The 22,320-nt window shown below is 41.5% G+C and overlaps 1 protein-coding gene across 5 annotated transcripts in view; it reads right to left on the bottom strand.

Moving 5' to 3' along the window:
- Positions 1-2,830: 2,830 nt before the first annotated feature.
- Positions 2,831-22,320, bottom strand: part of LOC132384582 (parathyroid hormone/parathyroid hormone-related peptide receptor-like) — a 61,290-nt gene continuing 41,800 nt past the window's right edge. For all 5 annotated transcript variants that reach the window (XM_059955787.1, XM_059955785.1, XM_059955790.1 and 2 more), the window contains 5 exons: positions 14,474-14,540; positions 13,887-13,981; positions 13,443-13,584; positions 5,962-6,003; positions 2,831-3,237 (listed from right to left, as the gene is read on the bottom strand). In XM_059955787.1, coding sequence (XP_059811770.1) covers positions 2,878-3,237; positions 5,962-6,003; positions 13,443-13,584; positions 13,887-13,981; positions 14,474-14,540 — 706 coding nt within the window. In that variant the 3' untranslated portion in view covers positions 2,831-2,877. The remainder of the gene's footprint in view (positions 3,238-5,961; positions 6,004-13,442; positions 13,585-13,886; positions 13,982-14,473; positions 14,541-22,320) is intronic.

The following is a 22,320-nucleotide window of genomic DNA, read 5'->3' as shown; positions in this document are numbered from 1 at the left end:
GCCTCTCCAAAGCATTCATTGGTTAGGGTATTTAGTATCAGTCAACTTTTCTGTAATGCAGAAGCCAGAACTATACTATGCTTCAAATGTGGCCTAATCATGGTTTTATACAGTTGCAACATGACTTCCTGACTTATACTCAATGCCTTGATCAATGAAAGCAAACATGACATACATCTTCCTTACCACCCTATTTACTTGTATGGCCACTTTCAGGGAGTTATGGATTTGGACCCAAAGATCTCTCTGTACGTCAATGCTGTTAGGAGTCCTGCCATTAGCTGTATGCTTCCCCTTTAAATTTGATTTTCCAAGTGCAATACCTCAGTTTGCTGGATTTAACTGTGTCTGCCGTTTGTCTACCTATATCTGTAACCTATCTATATCCTGCTGTATCCTTAGACAACTTTCTACACTATCCACAATTCCTCCAATCTTGGTGCCATCTGCAAATCTACTAATGCACCATTCTACATTTTCTTCCAAGTTATTTACATATCTCACAAACAACAGAGATCCCAGCACTGATCCCTACAGAACACCACTGGTCACAGTCCTCCAGCCAGAATAACTCCCATATATCACTACCCACTGTCCTGTGATTCCCATGCATTTTAATCTTCTGAATGAGCTACCATGAGGGATCTTGTTAAATGCCTTACTATAATCCATGTAGACAACATCCATTGTTCTACCCTCGTTAATCACTTTCATCACCACTTCAAAAAAACTCAATTGTCTGTAAGACATAACCTGCCCATACAAAGCCATACTGACTGCCCCTAATCAGACCATATCTTTCTGAATCCATGTAAATCCTATCCCTAAAAATCCTCTCCAATAGGGCCCCTACCACTGACATGAGGCTCACTGGCCTATAATTTCCTAGATTATCCCTATTTTCCTTCTTGAATAAAGGAACAACATTGGCTACTCTCCAGTCCTCCAGGTCCTCATCTGTTGCTAACCAGGATACAAAGAACTTGGTCAAGACTCCAGCCTCTTTCGGTAACCTAGGATATATCTCATCAGCCTTGAGGCTTTATCCACCCTCGATGCTCTTCAAAAGACCCAGCACCACCTCTTTGATCTCAAAGTGCCCTAGCACATTAGCGTGTTCCACACTGTTCTCACTAACCTCTGTCTCCTTATTTAATTCTACTTGTTAAGGAAATGTCATAGTCCGTTTTTGACTCCCCTAGTTCCATGCTTGAGTTCTATCCTGCTATCTTTATATTCCTTAAGGACCTTGTCTAAATTTTATATTTTTTATTTAGAGATTCAGCACGGTAACAGCCCTTTCCTGCAGAACAAATCTGTCCCAGTTACACCCATGTGACCATTTAACCTACTTAACCCGTACATCTTTGGAATGTGGGAGGAAACCGGAGCACCCAGAAGAAACCTATGCGGTCATGAGGAAAATTTGCAATCTCCTTACAGATAGCAGTAGGAATTGAATCCAGGTCACTGGCACTGTAATAGCATTATGCTCATCACTATGCTATCGTGCTGCCTGAAAGCTAAAGTTAGATTTCTAAACCTTACACCTGCTTCCTTTTTCTTTTTGACTAAGTTCATAACCTCTCTTGCCATACAAAGTTTCCTTATCTTGCCATCCATGTCCTTCTTTCTTTCCAAAACTTACTGGTCGTGAACTATGGTCAGCCAGTCTTTAAACAACTCCCACGTATCAAATGTGGACTTGCCTAACAATAGCTGCTCCCAATTAACTCCCCCAGCTCCTGTGCAATAATGTTGTAATATGCCTGCCCACAATTTAGTTCTTTCCTACAAGCTCCAAACTTATTCATATCTATCTTAAAGCTTAGAGTTGTTATCACTGTTCTCAAAAGCTTTCCCAATGAAAGGTCAATCTGCTGGCTGGGCTCATCTTTCAAAATAAAGTCCAGTATAGTCCCCATTCAAGTTGGATTACCCATGTATTGTTTCAAGAAACTCTAATCCTAACTTTAAAACTCTTGGATTTACCAAAGTAATTCTACAAAGATATTTAAGCCTCATGCATTAAGGATGTCCCAGTCAATAATGGGAAGTTAAAACCATCCATTATGATAATTCTATTGCTTTAATATTGTTCCATAATTTGCCTATATTTCTGTTCCTCTCTCTCCCAAAGACTATTGGGAGGTCAATAGTATAATCCCATCAGACTGATTGTATCTTTCTTATTTTTTGTTTCGACCCATATTGACTCAGTAGATGAGCCCTTCAGTGTGTCCCCACTGAATGCAGTTGTAACATTCTCCCTGATTACAGTGCAGCTCCTCCATCGCTTTTACCACCCTATCTTGTTAAGACATCAAAACCCTGGAATGTTGAGCTGCCAGTCCTATCCCTCCCACAAAACTAAATCTCATAGTTCCATGTACTCATCTGGACTCTAAGTTAATCTGCTGGACCTGTAACATTGAAATAAACACATTCATCCCACCTGTCTCTCTGTTCACCAACCAGTCCTTCTTTTCAAACTTCCTAACATTGACCTTCCCCTTAATCCATCTGTTGATAAGTGTACCTGGCATGCATTGTGTTGTGTTACTTGGTCTGCCCTTCTCTAGATGCTATCGGCCTATTATAAAATGTCTAACATGGGAGATGCTCAAACTACTGCAGGCCACAGACTCTGTTGCCTTAGGGCAGGGGTTCCCAACTATTTTTATGCCATGGACCTCTACCATTAACTGAGGGATCTGTGGATCCCAGGTTGTGAATGCCTGGCCTTGGGACTTGTCTCTCAAGTTCAGTCTCTCCTGCCTGGTAATAAATGAGTCGACACCAACTTTTAGTTGTTCTGTATACTGTTTCTTTTATTCAGCAGATTGAAGGTTACAGGGATAAAGCACTTCAGCTTGTTCACATCACTGTTTCCCATTGATGATGGAAAGAAGGCTGGAGATGCTGCTCCTGCTCCGTGCCCTCTACATGTCTCTCCATGCCCTCTGCATGTCTCTCTGTGCTAGCCAGGCATTTGTCTGAGGGGGGTGTGTTTGGAGTGTTGCCAGGCAGCTTGATGATGGAATGCAGAGGCAGTGTACAGGGCCGGGCATTGCTGTGTGTTGTGGACAAGCCTCGTGTGGCGATGGTGCTGCTAATGCTGTTGGTGGCATGAGAGGTCACAGCTCCATAAGGGCAGCTACTGCCTGCCCGTGCCTGTTGCTGAAAATTCAGGCGTATGTTCCGCCTCAACCAGGACTTCTTTATTTCTGCCTGAACCTGCAGAGAGCATAGAATAAAAATCTGAGAGAGTGAGGATTGCAAATGCTGGAAATATTCAGCAGGTTAGATAGACAGCATCTGTTGGGAAAGAATGGTTATGTTTCTGGGCATTAGAGCCAGTGCAGATTGTGATGGGTTGATGTCGTTGAAGAGGAGACTTGAGTGATGATGTCATTACAATGGGATAATAGGGGCTGTGATATGATGCAAAGGGTTGACTGGGATTTTTGACGTAATTCTGAAGGAGCAAAATGGGCTTTGTCACTGTGAAGGAGTGCTGGTTGTTATGATGTCATTTTGAAAGAATGATTTGCCTAATGAAGTCATTGTGAAGAGGAGATGTGTTAAGGTGTCACTGAGAAAGAGGTGGGTTATGAACTCATTAGGAGGTGCTGACTGGGATCTGATGCCATTGTGAAGAGCAGGCAGGTCATTTTGTTGAAGAGATGTGGTGAACTATGTGCCTGCCTGGACACGCCCCCTGCTGACTGCTCCTGTGGCTCCTCCCACAGGCCCCTGTATAAAGGCGATCTGAGGCCTGACGATCGGCCTCAGTCTCCAGGTCATAGTATGATGGACACTCACTCCTGGTTCCTTCTTCCAGTCAATAAAAGCTGATATCTCGCCTTACGTCTCAGTGTGAGTTATTGATGGTGCATCAAGAGACTAGGGGGATCATTATTCATCTTTTACACTTTTGTAATTTAAAGCAATTGTTATGTATTGCACTCTATTGCTACTGCTAAATAACAACTGTCATGACATATATCAATAATAATAAACCTGATTCTGATAACATTGGGACGCAGTGAGAGGGATTAACGTGAAGAGATTCTGGAGTGGTCATGATATCAGTTTGGAAGAGGTATCATACTTACAGTATGAAGGAAATAGAAAAGGTGGAATGGAATAATGCTACTTTGAGAGAGAGACATGTGGACCCTGTTACGGTATAAACAGCTCATTTGGGTGATGTTGACATTGTGAAGAAGTTTACAGGGTTTCTGTGAAAAGTGATGGTGGTGACACTACAAAGGGGAAACAGTATGTTATGTCATTGGAATACCTTAGATCAGCCTCTCACAATGGCATCATAGACCATTGTGAGAGGGGACTGAGGTTATGATATTTTAAAAGGTGGATTGGAATAATGATGTCTTTGTCATGGGAGATTGAGATCATGATGTCACTGGTAGGGGTTGAGTGAGGTTCTGATATCATCTGCAGAGGTGGTCAGAAACTGGGATTCTGATATAATTGTGAAGGGGTGATTTTAGTAATGATGTAACCACGATGGGAAGCTGGTGCTACAGTGTCATTGAGGAACTGATTGGAGGATGACGTTATTGTGAAGGGGTTACTGGATCTATGGTGTCTCTAAGGTGCTGATCGGTGCTATGATGTCATTGTAAAGTGGAGTTTGAGGTAAAATGCATTCTGATAGGGTGATTAGTGTCATATAATTGTTAAGTGCTGAATAGAATTGTGTCATAACTTGAGTTCTTAAAGTCAACAGGAAGAGGTGATTGAAATGAAGATGCGTAGCATAGTGAAGAGCACATTGTGATTATGATGCTCTGTCACTCCACACAATTTTGAAGCTTTGATTACATCATTGTGAAGGAATGGTCATATTTATGGTGCCATGATTAGTTGACTGGGCTTTTGATGCTGTGGGTAATTGTGTTTATGATATCATTGTGACCTAAGTTTTAATCAGGTGTGGGGGAGTTATATTGCTGCTTAGAGAGACACCCTTGATGAATATAAAAACAGAAAATAACTTGTACAAAGCCCAGGATACTGAGGGAAGCAAAGAGGGAAATTGGTGGGGTCTTGACAGAGATCTTGGTATCCTCTTTTGCCATGGGCAAGGTAGCAAAAGACTGGAGAGTAGCCAATGTTGTTCTCCTGTTTATGAAGAGCAACAAGGATAATTCAGTAAATTATAGTCATGATGTTGTTCTAGAGTCTGGGTTTATATTTAAGGGTAACTAGGGATATGGCATCGCCAACATGTACATTAAGCCTAAAGATTAATTAGGTTTTTAAAATCAGCAAAGGATCACCAAGAAAGTTATATAGAAGAAGAAAGTTGAATCTTAGCTCAATGAACAAAAATGTAAGGAAAAACTGAATATTTTCAATAAAAATCAACAAAAATAATTTGTTTAGCAGTCGGCATCATCTCTACAATGAAATGTTTACTGTGAAAAGTGTTTTCATGTCACAGCCAGTGGCTATAGAGCATGTTTTACATGGTTAAAATATCTCGGGGATATCTAGAGAGAAATTCAGACAAAATTTTAACACTTTCTCAGAGGAACATAACAGATGATCAGGAGACAAGAGACTGTAGTTGCTGGAACTTGGAGCAAAAATTAATCTGCTGGAGGAACTCAATGGGTCAGAAAGCATCTTCAGATGATTAGAAATCTCATACAAGGAGGAAGAGGGAGGCATGGAGTGGCAGAAATATTCAAGGAGGGAATAGCAGCTGGTAAGTTGCAGACAGCTGAAGCAAAGATTAAATTCAGATGATGAGAGATTGCAAAGTAAAGGGTTTCAGAGCTAGAGAGAAGTAGAAAAATCAGGAGAGTGGTGTTGTGAGGGCACTTGAAAGGAAAAATAAAACTTTTTCAGGTCTGGGTTTTTTAGAGCATGATGTTTTTCTGTTTCTGAAGTAAAGTTTCTCCTTACTTCTGGCCTCGTAAAACTTACCTCACCATTGCAGAAGCAGTAGATAAATGCAACAAAAAAGCCCTGTTTGGGGGTAAAAAAAATCAAATTAGTTTAATCATAGAAATACAAGAGCAAAAAGCCACGCAACAAGTGTACTTCCCATTAGGGAACTGAAGCCTGTAAACATCATCTTCTAGCAGTGGAAGGTTATTGATGAAGCTGATTGGGCCTAGGCCACTGTTGAAGGAGAATGGCAGGTGGCAATCAGAAGCAGGGTTCCCTCTTCATGTTTGACCTGATACTATGAGCTTCCGGGGGTTGAGAAATGATATTGCAGATTTGTAGAATACTCTCCCATTTCTACACCACTGCCTCAACACTTTGATGCCTGTACTGTCTGGTACCAGTAGGACAGCAAGATTGATAAAGGAATTTGGGATCCTGGCTGATGGCACGATTCCATTGTTCAATTATGGTACATGATCCAGATGCTGGTATGGAAGACATTGTAGGATTAACTATTGTGTGTCTTCATCGGGACTATCAGCAGGAGGTTTGTGGTTTCAGTTTGACACTCCCATATCAGCTCAGACCCATCTGTGGGCCTGTGGTCAGGATCACCCTCAACTCCAAACATCACTGCCACTGCTGAGGAAATCCTCCAGTGTGGCAGGTGGAGAAGGAATAAGGACTGGGTAAAGCAGACATGTTGCCCAGGCATGCTTTATATCTGGGATGTCCAAGGGAAGGCGATAACTGAGGCAATAATGAGCCTCTATACCCCACGTAGTTGTGATGGCCATGTAACCTACCATGTGGCAGCATCTACATGAAGTATTATGGAAACTCATTCATCCAAGGGTTAGCCAACGCCCACACTGTCCAAGGAATATCTGGTAGTGAAAGGCCTCCTCCAGTCTCTTGTGGAGCTGGGCCAATTTGGTGATGGCAACAGTTCTGACCTTGGCACTGTGTTCTTGTCCATGGAAGAGGAACAGAGTCTCAACAGTTCCCAGTTCCTCAGAGACCTGAGCCTTCAATACCATAATGATTGTGAGTAGAAATAGCTGATGTCAGCACGACTCAGTTTGCCATCAAAAAGGAGAGTAAATTAGTCGCCACTTGGAAGGAGGGGATGTTGGACTGAGTTAACAAGACCTGTTTCCTCTCTGCCAGGCCTTTCTGTCTCTACAGATCACTGGTGACACCAGAAGGCTGCACTTTGATTTAGCAGCACCCTGTGACACTGACTGACACTCTGTCCTAAGAGCCCACCTACAACTAGAAATTCATGCTGCTGAGCTCACCCAGCCAACTCACAGAACTGTTGGAGACATCCAATCAATGGCCTTCCCAACAAATCAGAGGGATCACCTCTGCATTTAAAGTTGAGTTTGGATGAGCTGGTACCGACTACAGTATATTAATAAATACTAGAAATGCTCGTGATTCTGTCTGCAGTGCCATATCATGGCTTCCCAAACAAGAATCCCACATCTGAAACCATAGAATCACAGAGTTATAGATGACAGAAACAGGCCTTTTGGTCCATCACTTCCATGCTGATAATCTGTGGTAATCCCATGTACCAGCCACTTCGTCTGTAGCCTCTTCTACTTCGGTGGTTCAAGTGTTCATCTAATTACCATTTACACGCTACATATGAGAGCCTCTGCCTCCATCACCCCTTCAGGCAGCACATCCAAATTCCAACAACCCTCTACTGATAAATTTCTTCCTTGGATCCTCTCTAAACTTTATACCCCTTACCTTAAACTATATCAGCTGGTTTTAGATACATCTGTGATGGAGAAAGTTTTTCTACTTCTAAACCTGTCCATTCCACTTATAACTTTTTATCTCTATCAGGTTCCCTATAAACATGGTTTGCTGTAAGGAAAACAAACACAGCATATCCAGTCTTTCCTTGTAAACAAAAAGTTGAATCACATGCAACATTTTCTCTGGGCTCTCACCATTTCAGTCTCATCCTTCCTATAATTTATAATTCTATAAATAAGTTGTTATAGAAAACATAGAAAACCTACAGCACAATACAGGCCCTTTGGCCCACAAAGTTGAGCAGAACACGTCCCTACCTTAGAAATTACTAGTTACCCATAGCCCTCTATTTTTTTAAGCTCCATGTACCTATCCAAAAGTCTCTTAAAAGACCCTATTGTATCCACTTCTAACACCGTTGCCAGCAGCCCATTCCACGCACTCATCACTCTATGCATAAAAAAACTTACCCCTGACATCTCCTCTGTACCTACTTCCAAGCACCTTAAACCTGTGCCCTCTTGTGGCAGCCATTTCAGCCCTGGGAAAAAGCCTCTGACTATCCACACGATCAATGCCTCTCATCATCTTATACACCTCTATCAGGTCACCTCTCATCCTCCTTCGCTCCAAGGAGAGAAGGTCGAGTTCACTCAACCTATTCTCATAAGGCATGCTCCCCAATCCAGGCAATAACCTTGTAAATCTCCTCTGCATCCTTTCTATGGTTTCCACATCCTTCAAGTGGTGTCTGACCAGGGTCCTATATAGCTGCAACCATTATTTTTTATTATTTTATTTTTATTATTGTTATTTTTATTTTTTCTTATCTCATGCTGGTAAAACCTGAAGTACAGGCATAGCCAAGCACACTCATTTCTCAATTGCTAGGAACTTTCAGACTATTCTAGCTGTGTTTAATATTGTGGTTTTCTGGAGATTTTCATAAATATTGCTCTGTAGCCCTAATTGTTTAATGCTATTGTGTAGTGTTTGGGATGATATCAGTTGCAGATATTACTATAGGGGCAATGTATACCCTGTTCATGTTCCATAATCTTTCAATTTCTTCTTTTGATTCAGCATAGTTCTGGTGTTTTTCACTTAAATTGATTTCTGTATGTTGTGCGCTATACCTATTGAATAAGTTGTTCTTTCTTGCTTATGCTGTAATATCCGGATGGTTATTATGGATTGTCCTATCTGTAATAATGGGTGAACTGTAACATAATTTGTGCGACTCTGACTCTAAAACAGTATCAGGATTGTATTTATAGCAAGGTTGGGTGTCTATTATGAGTCTGTATTTTAAAGCAAGGTTTTGGTGAATGATGTTTGCCTCTTGATTGTGTCTGTGTAAGTAAATCAGATTGAATTGAACTACTACAGGATCCTGTAAAGTGTTGGATTGTTTATGGTTTCCCTTGGTATTTTCTGCATTTATCATCTTGAATTTATCATCTTGAATATCATCTTGAATACATTTATTATGTATTTTTGATCATTTTTATGTTAACCACCTGGTCCTGTATTGCCACAATGATCCCCTGTGTTTCTGGGAAGAGGTCTCCAACTCTGAGCCAGGTGTTTGACGCTTCTGTGACAACATCTAGCCGGCTCAGATTGTGGGGATATCTTCCATCGAGGTTCACACTCTTCATTGTTTAACTTTTTCTTCTGTAGTGATGATTTCTTAATTTTTCTGGGTTGAGCTTTCATTTAAGTTTAGTGGTGTGTACATCTTATCAGAATTGCATCTCCTTGCATGGAGTGCTGAATCCTGGTTTCATTGATGAAATTACACCTGCCCATTTATCTCCTCCCTCACCTCCCTTCAGGGCCCCACACAGTCCTTCCAGGTGAAGCAACACTTTATCTGTGAATCTGCTGGAGCTATCTATTGTGTCTGGTGCTCCTGATGTGCCCTCCTTACATGAGTGAGACCCATTGTAAATTGGGGGACTGCTTTGTTGAACACCTCTGCTCCATCTGCCAAAAGTAGAACTTCCCAGTAGCCAAACAATTTAATTCTGATTCCTGTTCCTGTTCCAATGTTTTGGTCCATGGCCTCCTCTTGTGCCAAGTTCAGGCCAACCTCAGGGTGGAGGAGCAATGCCTTATATTCTGTCAGGATAGCCTCCAACCTGATGACATGAATATCGATTTCTCCTTCACATATAAAAAAAAACCCTTCCCTCTTCTCTGCTCTGGCCTCTTTCCTCTTCCCATTTGCCTATCACCTCCCCCATTACCCCTCCCCTTCTCCCTTTCTCTGATGGTCCACTCTCCACTCCTATCAGATTCCTTTATCAGCTGTTTATTTTTCTAACAAACCTGGCTTCACCTATCACCTTCTAGCTATCCTCCTACCCCCTACCCCTCATCCCCCTTCCTTTCCAGTCCTGAAGAAGGGTCTCGGCCTAAAACATCAAGCATTTATCCACTTCCATAGATGCTGTCTGACTTGCTGAGTTCCTCCAGCATGTTGTATGTGTTGCTTTGGATTTCCAGCATCTGTAGACTTTCTCGTGTTTTTGATGAAAATATATCCTTAAGTTTTATCTGACTGTTGTGTAATTTTTTTGTCTGTTATTCCTCTTCCTCCTTCTGTCTTAGGTAGTGTTAATCTAAGTACATTTGAGTGTACATGGTCTTTTCTAAAATTTGTCATTTCAGTTGTTATTTTTCTTCATAAATTTTCCAGATCAGCTTAGTACCAAGATATTATACCAAAAGAATATATTAATATGGATATAGTGAAAGTGTTTATTAACTTTTTTATATTTTCACTGTTGAGCTCTTTTTGGTAGATTTTCTTAAGCCTTGAAGTAAATTCTGTCAAAAGAGTTCCCTTTATCACATAAATTCTGTCAGAAGATTTCCCTTAATCGCACTATGAACTATTTTCTTTGCTTATTGGTATCCCAGATACTTATACCCGCTCTCTAACTTGCTGAATCAGATGAAAATGGGGAATGAAATCAGGATAGAGAGTGTGTTTAAAGCTAGACAAAACCATTGTGGGATTAGGGAATCGCCCTGGAAAATGCTCGGTTTATTTTGATAATGGTGGTGGTTGTTTTTTGGTTGTTAATAGGGTGATTATAGTATGCCAATGCTTCATCAGATATTGTTGGAATTTCACAAGTATTGGGTGGAGTTTATAGATATTAAGAGCTTCTATTAACCATGAGTGTGGGACAGAATTGAACATGAAAGATTTCTACTTTACTGCCAAGCTTGATTTAGAATTACCGAATCTATTATCAGTTGTTCTTTACATCCTTTCATACATTTACAAAATCTTTTTGCTCTTCTGTAAGTATATTGTGGTTATCTAAGTAAGTGGTGATTAGTTGCGAGATGCATGATGTTACAATTTTATATATAAAATTTTATATGTTGATATTTTGATGGGTCATTTGTGATATCTGAAAGATATGTTTTACATTCTCTCAAAAATTAGGGCACTTTTTCAGGATTTTTAAGAAAATTGTTGCTATGTATTAATAGGTAAGGATAAAGGTAAATACATTTTTATAACCATTTTTAGCATATCCATTGTAACTTGAGGTATTTGCATGTTTTTAATTGTGTGAGTACATTCTTTTTCCTCCCTTGCTTCTTCATTGAGTGTCACCATGTTTGACAGATATTAGACCAAGAGTTCTTTTTCTCTGTTTGCTGGTAATTCTGTGCTGGGGTTGGTGAAATTTTGGTCAGTCATATTTAGTTTCAATGTTCTGTAGAAACCATTTTCATTGTTCTTGAACTGATAATTCTGTTTTCTTTGGTGTACCTATTTAGTATGGCTTTGTACGCACCAAGCTTTTGCTTTAGTGTATCTATAAATTTGACAGTGCTTTTGTTAGGTTGATCATATCTTGTGTGGACCTTGTATCTTAGAAACATAGAAAACCTACAGCACAATACAGGCCCTTTGGCCCACAAAGTTGTGCCGAAAATGTCCCTACCTTAGAAATTACTAGGGTTACCCGTTGCCCTCTATTTTTCTAAGCTCCATGTACCTATCCAAAAGTCTCTTAAAAGACTCTATTGTATCCACATCCACCACCGTTGCCGGCAGCCCATTCCGCGCACTCTCCACTCTCCGTGTTAAAAAAAAACTTACCCCTGACATCTCCTCTGTACTTACTCCCCAGCACCTTAAACCTGTGTCCTCTTGTGGCAACCACTTCAGCCCTGGGAAAAAGCCTCTGACTATCCACACGATCAATGCCTCTCATCATCTTATACGCCTCTATCAGGTCACCTCTCATCCTCCGTCACTCCAAGGAGAAAAGGTCGAGTTCACTCAACCTATTCTCATAAGGCATGCTCCCCAATCCAGGCAACATCCTTGTAAATCTCTTCTACACCCTTTCTATGGTTTCCACATCCTTCCTGTAGTGAGGAGACCAGAACTGAGCACAGTATTCCAAGTAGGGTCTGACCAGGGTCCTATATAACTACAACATTACCTCTCGGCTCTTAAACTCAGTCTCACGGTTGATGAAGGCCAATGCACCATATGACTTCTTAACCAAAGAGTCAACCTACACAGCTGCTTTGAGCGTCCTATGGACTCGGACCCCAAGATCCCTCTGATCCTCTACACTGCCAAGAGTCTTACCATTAATACTATATTCTGCCTATATACTATATAATACTATATTATATGCTGTAATACTATCTTCTTGGTATTTCCTTAGCTTTTCTCTTAATTTTCTTGCTTGGTTATCCGTTTTATACTCTATCAAGTGGGCTATTTCTGCTCTTATGGGTTCACTTTTGTCTCTTGATCTCTTCTGCCATTTCAGTGTCCTCATTTCATTACTAAGTTTAGTGTTTCTATTAATGAATGCCTCTATTTTGCAGCCATTGCACTGCACTGCTGTTTATACTTCACAGTATGTCATTGTGTGTAGTTTTTCAGTGATTTGGTTGTATTTCTTTGTTCTACTGTGAATGCCTGCAAGAAAATTAATCTCACAGTGACACATGTATACGTAGTTTGATAATAAAGTTACTTTGAAGTTAATCTGGTTCCTCAGGCCAGCAGATTATTATTATAAGGCGGTGATTAGAATTGCACAGAATACTCCAGCTGTGCCAAACTAATGTTTTATAAAGTTGTAACCGAAATCTCCCTGCTCTTATACTTTAAACCCCAGCAATAAAGACATGTATCCTCTTTGCCTTCATCATCTCACTATTTGTACCTCCTCCATTCACTTCCAGACAAAAAGCAAAGGCCCCAGCAACAATCTCTGTGGTACACCACTGGTCAGAGACTTTCAATCACTAAAACATCCCTCACATCACCCCCTGCCTCTTAACACCAAACCAATTTTAGATTCAATTCAGTAACTTGTCTGACCATATGGGGTCTCGTATTTTGGATTAATCTTCCATATGGGATCTTATCAAATATCATCCACATTACCTTAATCCCTATTTAATTATCCACGTATAAATCAATATGTGAGTGTGTGTATGTATGTGAGGGAATGCTTGAGTGTGTGACTGAGATTTTGCATAAGTATATGAGTATGAATGAGTGTGTACAAATACATATAAATGAGTGTGTCAATCTGAGTACGTGTGTTGTGTTGATGTGTGTGTCTGTTTATGAGTGTGTGTGATTGTGTGTTTTTGGCATGTGTGTGTGCATGACTCAAGAGGCCTGAGACTAAGGGTCAAAGCCCTGTTTCCAGATCTGGAGGTGCCAGCCATACCTGAGAGGAATTGAAGAGCATCTCATAATGCATCTGGATCTGCCAGAGGATCCCGGAGACATCAGTGTATGGTATGGCCATAAAAACCACATAATGGACACCAAAAAGAGGCATAAGGACAAGTGTGGACTTCAACAGTTTTCTATAAGGAACACAAAACAAAATCACTGTCAGAATGATCCAGGGTCACAGAATGCAGACTGCAGAGTTCACATTACTCCTTGGTCAAAGATCACTTGATAGTCTTGGTCAATGATCAAGGTTCAAGATTTCAGTCAGTGATCTCAGCTCACGGTCCAGTGGTCAGTCATAAATTGTGGTCACTGTCCTTTGTCAGTGGTGGGATGATGGTCCCAGTGACCAGTTGTGGCTTTTGTTGATAATGGTCATTTGTCAACATGGAGGTAGTGGTCTCTGTGCTGTCTGACTCTGACTGTGGCTCACCTGTACTGTTGCCGAGGGTTCAGCTTTCCTGTATTTGTCTCCCACAGTTTTGATGCCAAAACACGGACAATGTTGATAAAGAGAAAGAAATTTACCTAAAAAATACAACATCAAATATTGTAAATATACAAGTTTAATTTTCTGGTCCTGGAGTTTGCATTGGCAAAAATCCCAGAATCAGGGGACCCTGACCCATCAGGGTCAGCACCAGTGGATCCCTATCCCAACAGGAGTCAGTTCTTGTAGTGTTCTACTCTAGTAGACAGTCACTCCTGTAGATCAGCGGTTCCCAACCTTTATATGCCATGGACCTCTACCATTAACAGAGGGGTCCGTGGACCCCAGGTTGAGAATCCCTGCAGTAGATTCTTATCCCGGCAAAGGTTATCACTTTGAGTCGGAGTGTGAGATAGGTGCTGAAAGCCACAATAAAGCAGGGGTCTGAGTAACTTTCTATCCAGTGGAAGATTCTGCTGAGCTCCCCACCCTCACTGCACAGTGATGCCCTGTTCCTGCTGGTTAACCTGGTGTGACTCTTGCTCCCCAGAGCTGCCCACCCCAGCCCAGTGATGACACCCCTCACTTACCACAACAGCAGCAAGAATGGGAACTTGGTAAATCCACTTCACGTTTCCAGCACTGAGGTCCCAGCACCTGATGGGGAGAAGAGAAAGGGAGAATGTGTTGATGTATTACAGGTGTTCCAGAGTGCAGCAAGACTGAGACTCCCAGTGGCACGATTAGTATCAGCAACTGGGCACAAATAATCTACCCTGGGATACACACAGGAGCTGGAGGAACTCAACTGGTCAGGCAGCATCTATGGTGAGTTCTATGATTCCACTTGCTCTTGTACAGTACAATTACATCCACATAAGAAAGCTGGCAATGCTAGATCCTACAAGCAGTGAGGAGAGAAAAGCCAGGTCATTTTTTAAAACTGGTATTAATTATGGATTGGGATGTGACCAAAGTACCCACAATGACAGAAGCCCACATTCTACAAATCATTTCAGATCTGATTAGATGTAGAATGGTACAGGAGCACGGGAAGGTTTCTAATGTTATGCTGATACACAAGAACAGGAGCATGAACGAGCATTAGTGAGAGAAAGATTAGCTTTATTTGTCACATTTACATTGAAATGTACAGTCAAATGTGTTGTTTTGCATCAAATGAAATCAGCGTACGTTGTGCTGGGCAGCCTGCAAGTGTTGCCACACTTCTGCCACCACGTAGCCTGTCTAATTCTAACCAGAATTCTTTGGAAGTGGGAGGAAACCAGATCAGCTGGAAGAAACCCACACGGTCACAGTGAGAATGTACAAACGCCTTATTGATTGTGGCAAAAATCGAACCCAAATCTTACAGCTGGCTGCTGTAAAGCATTACACTAACAACTACATTACTGTTCAGGCCAGTATGATGTTTATAGAAGTCAATATTTTAGACTCAGAGACATTTGGGTCAGTATGTTAGCATAGCGCTTATCATAATGATATTACTGTGTCAGTGACCCAGGTTCAATTCCTGCTGCTATCTGCAAGGAGTTTGCATATTCTCCCCATGACTGTGCAGGTTTCCTCTGGGTGCTCTGGTTTCCTCCTACATTTGAAAGATGTACAAGTTAGTGGGTTAATTAGTCACATGGGTGCAATTGGGTGGCATGAGTTCATTTGCAGTTACTGTGCTGAATAAAATAAATGACACAGTCCCTTCGGGCCACTAAGTCTGTGCTGACCATCAAAGATCCTGTAATCCCATGTAATACTTCCATATTCCCATCAACTCTCTGTAGGTTCTACCACCCACCCTCACACCAGAGACAATTTGCAGTGGCTGATTAACCTCCCAATCTGCATGACTTTGGAAACTTGAGCACCAGGAGGAAACCCAACATGGTCACAGGGAGAAGGTGCAAACTCCACACAGATAGCAACAGAGGTCAGGATTGTACCTGGATCTCTGAAGTTGTGCGGCAGTGGTTCCACCAACTGCATTACTGTGAAAAGTATATTTTTACTTGGAAACCACTCTCCAGCTTTTACCTTTCCCACCCACCAGGCTTCATCTATCACCTTCTGGCTTATCTCCTTATCTTCCCCCCACCTTTTTATTCTGGCATCTTCTCCCCTTCCTTTCCAGTCTTGAAGAAGTGTCTCGGTCCGAAATGTTGAGTGTTTATTCATTTCCATTGATGCTGCCTGACCAACTGAGTTCCTTCAGCAGTGTGTATGTATGTTGCTGTCACAGAGAGCTAGCATGAAAATGTGAAAGACAAATTGTGAACAACAGCAGAATTCTTTAATAGTGCAATGCAAAAGGTTGATCAGGTAAATGTGGTGCATGCTTTATACATGAACATTTGGGGAACTTTGAACAAAATATCACAAGGGAGGTTTCAGAAGTGGGATGAATATGAAATGAAGGAGGAAGTAGTCCTACGGATGTCAGGTTCATTTAGTGACTGGAAGCTGGTGTTGGTTGGATCTCTTCTATATGAGGAGATATTTCCCAAGAATCAGCTTTGGATCTATCATACTCTCTAATTTTGATATGTGACTTGATCTGGGAGGTGGTGAGCAGTGACAGGAATATAACAAAGTACAACTGGAAGGTGAGGGCGTTTATCGACTTCACAATGAAGAGGATAATACAACAGACAGCAGGTGGAAGGTCAGCACACCTAAACAGTGTGAGATAGAAAACTAAGTGAATGGAAGATGTACACATAGACACGTCCTTGTAGATGATGGTTGTGGGGGGGGGGGGGGTGGAATATGGTAGATAACGTGATAAAATGTGCAGATAGTTTTTCTTTAACATAACAACAGGCCATTCAATTTATTCTTTGGCATTTCTGTTCTCCTCTCTCCTTATGTTGTCAACATTATGTTACATCTCAGGACATTCCAGAGTTCACATTTCAATTCTGTCACTATCTGTACGTTTCTCCCCATGAATCGCTTGGGTTTCCTCTAGCTGCTCCAGTTTCCTCCCACAGTCCAAAGACATATTGGTTAATAGGTTAATTGGCCATTGTAAATTGTCCTGTGATTAGGCTAGTATTAAATAGGTGGGTTAGAACCATAGAACGTTACAGCACAGAAACAGGCCTTTTGGCCCTTCTTGGCTGTGCCGAACCATTTTTCTGCCTAGTCCCACTGACCTGCACCTGGCCCATATCCCTCCATACACCTCTTATCCATTTACCTGTCCAAGTTTTTCTTAAACGTTAAAAGTGAGCCCGCATTCACCACTTCATCTGGCAGCTCATTCCACACTCCCACCACTCTCTGTGTGAAGAAGCCCCCCCTAATGTTCCCTTTAAACTTTTCCCCCTTTCACCCTTAACCCATGTCCTCTGGTTTTTTTCTCCCCTAGCCTGGGGTTGCTGGGGTAGTGCAGCTCAGCTAGTTGGGTCAGAAGGACCTGTTCTGCACTGTATCTCTAAATTAATAAAACATGTAAAAAAAACCCTTCAACTCATTTTGTTCATGTTAACCATTGTTATGAGTGATGAAACAGACCTGATGGACAATGGGGTAAAGAGTTAACCATCCCCCCCCCCCACAAACTATTACTGTTGCTATGCTGACCATGAGAAAGAGAGATGAAAAACAGGCAAGAACATCTGCGACAGATAAGAGAGAGATGGAGTTTGCTGAATAACTGTATTGTGACTCCTTTTTGAATTATTTACTGTTTCGCTGCAAGGACAATAGTTTGCTCATTAACATTCCTCAGTGGACTGAAGGAGTGGCCTGATTTGATGGACACAGTCATTCAGAATTGATGGATAGCTGACTGATCCCCGTGAGTAGGGATAAAAAGACAGGTCTGGAGAGACACCCTCCAGACATGCCAGTGGACACTGATTGAGTATTAGAACCCACAAGAAAGGTGGGGGGTTCGAAGACCGAACCAGGAGATCAGTCAGTAAAGCTCACAGTGTTACAGCAGGGCCGGTGGGGACTTGTGTGTGTGTGTGTGTGTCTACTCATGGCAGAGTGACGAGTCCACCACAGAAGAACAGTCTAGCAGAAGGACGGAGAGGTCATAACTGAATGACCACAACGATACGACGGATTAAGAAAGCAAAGGAAGGTTTGGCTGCTGTAGCTGTTATATATATATATATATATATATATATCTCTCTCTCTCTCTCTCTCTCTCTCTCTCTCTCTCTCTCTCTCTCTCTCTCTCTCTCTCTCTCTCTCTCTCTCTCTCTCTCTCTCTCTCTCTCTCTCTCTCTCTCTCTCTCTCTCTCTCCCTCTCTCTCCCCTCCCCCTCCCCCTCCCCCTCCCCCTCCCCCTCCCCCTCCCCCTCCCCCTCCCCCCTCTCTCCCTCTCTCCCTCTCTCCCTCTCTCCCTCTCTCCCTCTCCCTCCCCTCAACAAGCATAACTACCTCAGCACTCACGAACTGAACTGAACTTTATATTCTATGACAATTTATTTACCCCTAGACATCGATAGAGCTTCTTTATTATTGCTTATTATTATTATTATTCCTACACTTTTAGGTTTATTACTGCTACTTTGTGTTATATGTATATTTGCATTATTGATATGGTTTTGCTTACTTTTATTAATAAACACCTTTAAATATAGTATCACCAGACTCCAACGGATTCTTCTTTCTCTGCTGGTCTGACACCCAGTTACGGGGTACGTAACACCATGGTTTGAGCTAGTCCTGTTTTCCTATGTTTTTCCCATATCCCTCTAAACCTGTCATCCATTCTATAGGACATTCTATTCCATTTCCCTCAGAGCTGACTTATCCTCCTTCAGAGTGGATTGAAGAATGTCTTCTCAACCATAGTATAAGGTATTTCTTCTGAAGGCATGATTTGTTGGTGATTTTTTATAAATGGGCTGATGTTAAAATTCAGCCATAATTAATTAGTTGAGCTAGCAGGATGGTCATTTGACCCACTGCTGGCCATGTTTCTTGTACCAGAGCCCTGGCCATTTAGGTAACAAGAAAAAGCAATGCCCACCAACAACCCCTCCAATCAGGAAAACATCTGATCACCACCTCTCTCCGAGGAGCCTCTGAGCCTTTCAGTTATCCACTTCACAATATCCCTTACCACCATCTGCTTCTACTTGCTGAATCACCTTTAGGAAATTCACCTTTACATTGAAAATGCTACTTGTATCAACTCAAGACTTTGTATAAATGTTTGAGTATTTTAAAGGCAGAGTGTATTTGTTAAGTAAGGAGGTGAGAATATAAGTATAGTTACAAACAGATCAACCATGATCATATTGAATGAAGTAGGCTCAAGGGACTGACTGGCCTTATTCCTGCTTCTGAATTACATACTAGTACGTTGGGCATCTTTACAAGAAATCCAGCTGGCTTTTGCATATTACCATATATGTCTCTGAGCAAGCATGTACTTTCTCCTTGGCCATGATCTCTAGTCATGTTTCCATTGCTGGCAGTAACCAGATTTGCCTGAATTATTACATTCATTCACTTATGTGTTTCTTTTCCTCTAGCCCTCTTCCATCCCCAAGGTTGAATGGGAGGGTGGGGTCAGAACTTCTGGTATCTCCAGCCAGCTTCCTTCACTTACCAGGGTATATCACACTGCACCAGCGGAGTGACACCAGTATCTCTAGATCCTACTTTTAATCCACCTCCTCTTTGGTGTTCTTCTGTTCTGAATCTGCTCCACCAGAACATTATTCTCATTTGTATTCATGTGGATGCAAAGTAAACATTTGTTACTTGTGACATAACTTCTGTCTCTACCAGTTTCTTTTTGGTCCAGAAGTTGTGCAGCTATCCTTGAATTGTTTCATTTTTATAGAAGTTTTTTGAGTTTTGTTTTAGGTATCCTGCTCACCTTTCTAATACTCTTTACTTCACCTTCCTGGTTGAGGTTTTGTATTCTGCCAGATTATAGATAGTGACTTGTACCTGTAAACTAATGCTTTCTGTTTCATTAAATTTTATTTCCTGGGCCAAGAGGCTTTCTTCCACAAAAAAAAAAACAGAATATGAAAGGTGAGTAAGGAGCTAGTTGTATTATTTAATTGAGAGTGAGGCACTGCTGTCAGGGGTCAGCATTTAATGCCCATCATTAATTTTTTAGAGAGGTGGTGGAAAGCTGAATGTGGACTTCAGGAAGGGTAAGATGAAGGAACACATACCAATCCTCATAGAGGGATCAAAAGTGGAGAGAGTGAGCAGTTTCAAGTTCCTGGGTGTCAAGATCTCTGAGGATCTAACCAGGTCCCAACATATCAATATAGTTGTAAAGAAGACAAGACAGTGGCTGTACTTTATTAGGAGTTTGAAGAGATTTGGCATGTCAACAAATACATTCAAAAACTTCTATAGATGTACCGTGGAGAGCATTCTGACAGGCTGCATCACTGTCTGGTATGGGGGCAGAAAGAATCTGCAGAAGGTTGTAAATCTAGTCAACTCCATCTTGGTTACTAGCCTACAAAGTACCCAGGACTTCTTTAGGGAGTGGTGTCTCAGAAAGGCAGCGTCCATTATTAAGGGCATGCCCTTTTCTCACTGTTACCATCAGGAAGGAGGTAGAGAAGCCTGAAGGCACACATTCAGCGATTCAGGAACAGCTTCTTTCCCTCTGTCATCTGATTCCTAAATGGACTTTGAATCTTTGGACACTACCTCGCTTTTTAAAAAAATATACAATATTTCTGTTTATGCACTTTAAAATTTTTTATTCAATATACATAATTGATTTACTTGTTTATTTATTATTATTTTATGTTATTTATTGTTATTTTTTTCTCTCTGCTAGATTATGTATTGCTTTGAACTGCTGCTGGTAAGTTAACAAATATTATGTCACATGCTGATGATAATAAGTCTGATTCTGATAAAGTAAATTTAACTATGCTGTTAATCTTCCACTTCCAGGATTTTGACCCAGTGGCACTGAAGAAATGTCAGGATATATCCTAGGTTGGTATAAGCCATGAAAGGAGAATGTCCCATAATCCTGGTGACCTTTGTCTTCTTGCTGGTAGAGCTGCTTTTAAATGACCTTGAGGAGTGGGTGGGTAGAGCTTTGAAGGTGGTATACTCTGTGCTGATGGTGCAGGAAATTAATATCTTGAGGCAGTGACTGAATTGTCAGTCATGCAGACAGTTATGCCCTGTGTAACATGACCTTCTTAAGAGTTCTTGGGGTGCAAGTGGAGATTACTCACCTGACCTCTGCCTTGTAGATGGTGGAAAGGCCTTAAGGTATCAGGAGGTGAGTGACCCACCAGAGGACACCTGACCTCTGTCCTATTTTTGTAGTCATGGTGATTATGTGCTGGTCCAGCTAAGTTTCTAATCAATGGTAATGCTGGGGAATTTGATTTGAATGTCAGACTCACACTTACTGGAGAAAGTCATTACTTGTCATGTATCAGCTCATCCCTGAACTGTCTGGGTCTAGCTGCATGCAGGAATGGGATATGGGGCTGTGAAGAAAATCAAATATGAAACAATCATCAGGGAAAATCCACACTTCTGCCCACATGATGACAATAAGGTCATTGATGAAGCTGCTGAAAATGGTTGGGCCATGGAGACTTTGTTGAAGAACCCACCTCTATAATACTGACCAGCAACCACACTGTCTTCCTTTCACCGTTGGAGTGTCTTCCCAGTGATGTCAAGTTTACCAGGGCGACTTATAAACAAGCATACAATTTAAGGGAATAGGACAATAACTCACTCATCCACCCCTCCAACCCCAGTAACAATTTACCCCCTTACTTGTCAATAATCCATCTCTCTTAAAGCATTCAAAGACCCCACATCTACTGCCTTTTGAGCAGGAGAGTTCCTTTGAGAGAAAAGATATTTCCTCATCTAATCTCAAATAGTGTCCTCAGTTCCATGTTCTCTCATGAAAAAAGCTATCCTTCCCACATCCAGCCAGATCAGACTCCTCGAGATCTCATAGGTTCCAATCATAACTTCATTCATTCTTTAAAACCCTGGTCATAGATGAGCTAAACTTGTCCAATCTTTCCCTATCCCACCCCAGGCATTGGTCCAGTGAACTTCTCAATTGCTGGTGATGTACAGTATTATCATTTTTAAGGAAGCCAGTTTTGTTCGCAGTACCCCAGGTGTGGCTTCACCAACACCCTTTAAAACCTCCCATTATGTATAAAATTCCCCTAGCATTAAACAATAACTTCTTGCATGCTGGCGTTGGTGATACCAGAGTGGACATACAAGAGACTGCAGATGCTGAAATCGGGAACAACGATCAATCTGTTGAGAATCGGTTAGTGGGTGATGCTGCCTGACCTGGTGTGTTCCTCCAGCCACTAGGGTGTAGGTCTCCCTGCATCTCAGAACTCTGCAGTCCCTCACTATTTACATAATATACTTCTTTCCTGTGACATTTCCCACATTCTTCATCTTTGCCCACT

This window comes from Hypanus sabinus, chromosome X1 (genome assembly GCF_030144855.1).
Source record: "Hypanus sabinus isolate sHypSab1 chromosome X1, sHypSab1.hap1, whole genome shotgun sequence".
NCBI lineage: Eukaryota > Metazoa > Chordata > Chondrichthyes > Myliobatiformes > Dasyatidae > Hypanus > Hypanus sabinus.
This window is presented reverse-complemented; position numbering and strand designations above follow the sequence as displayed.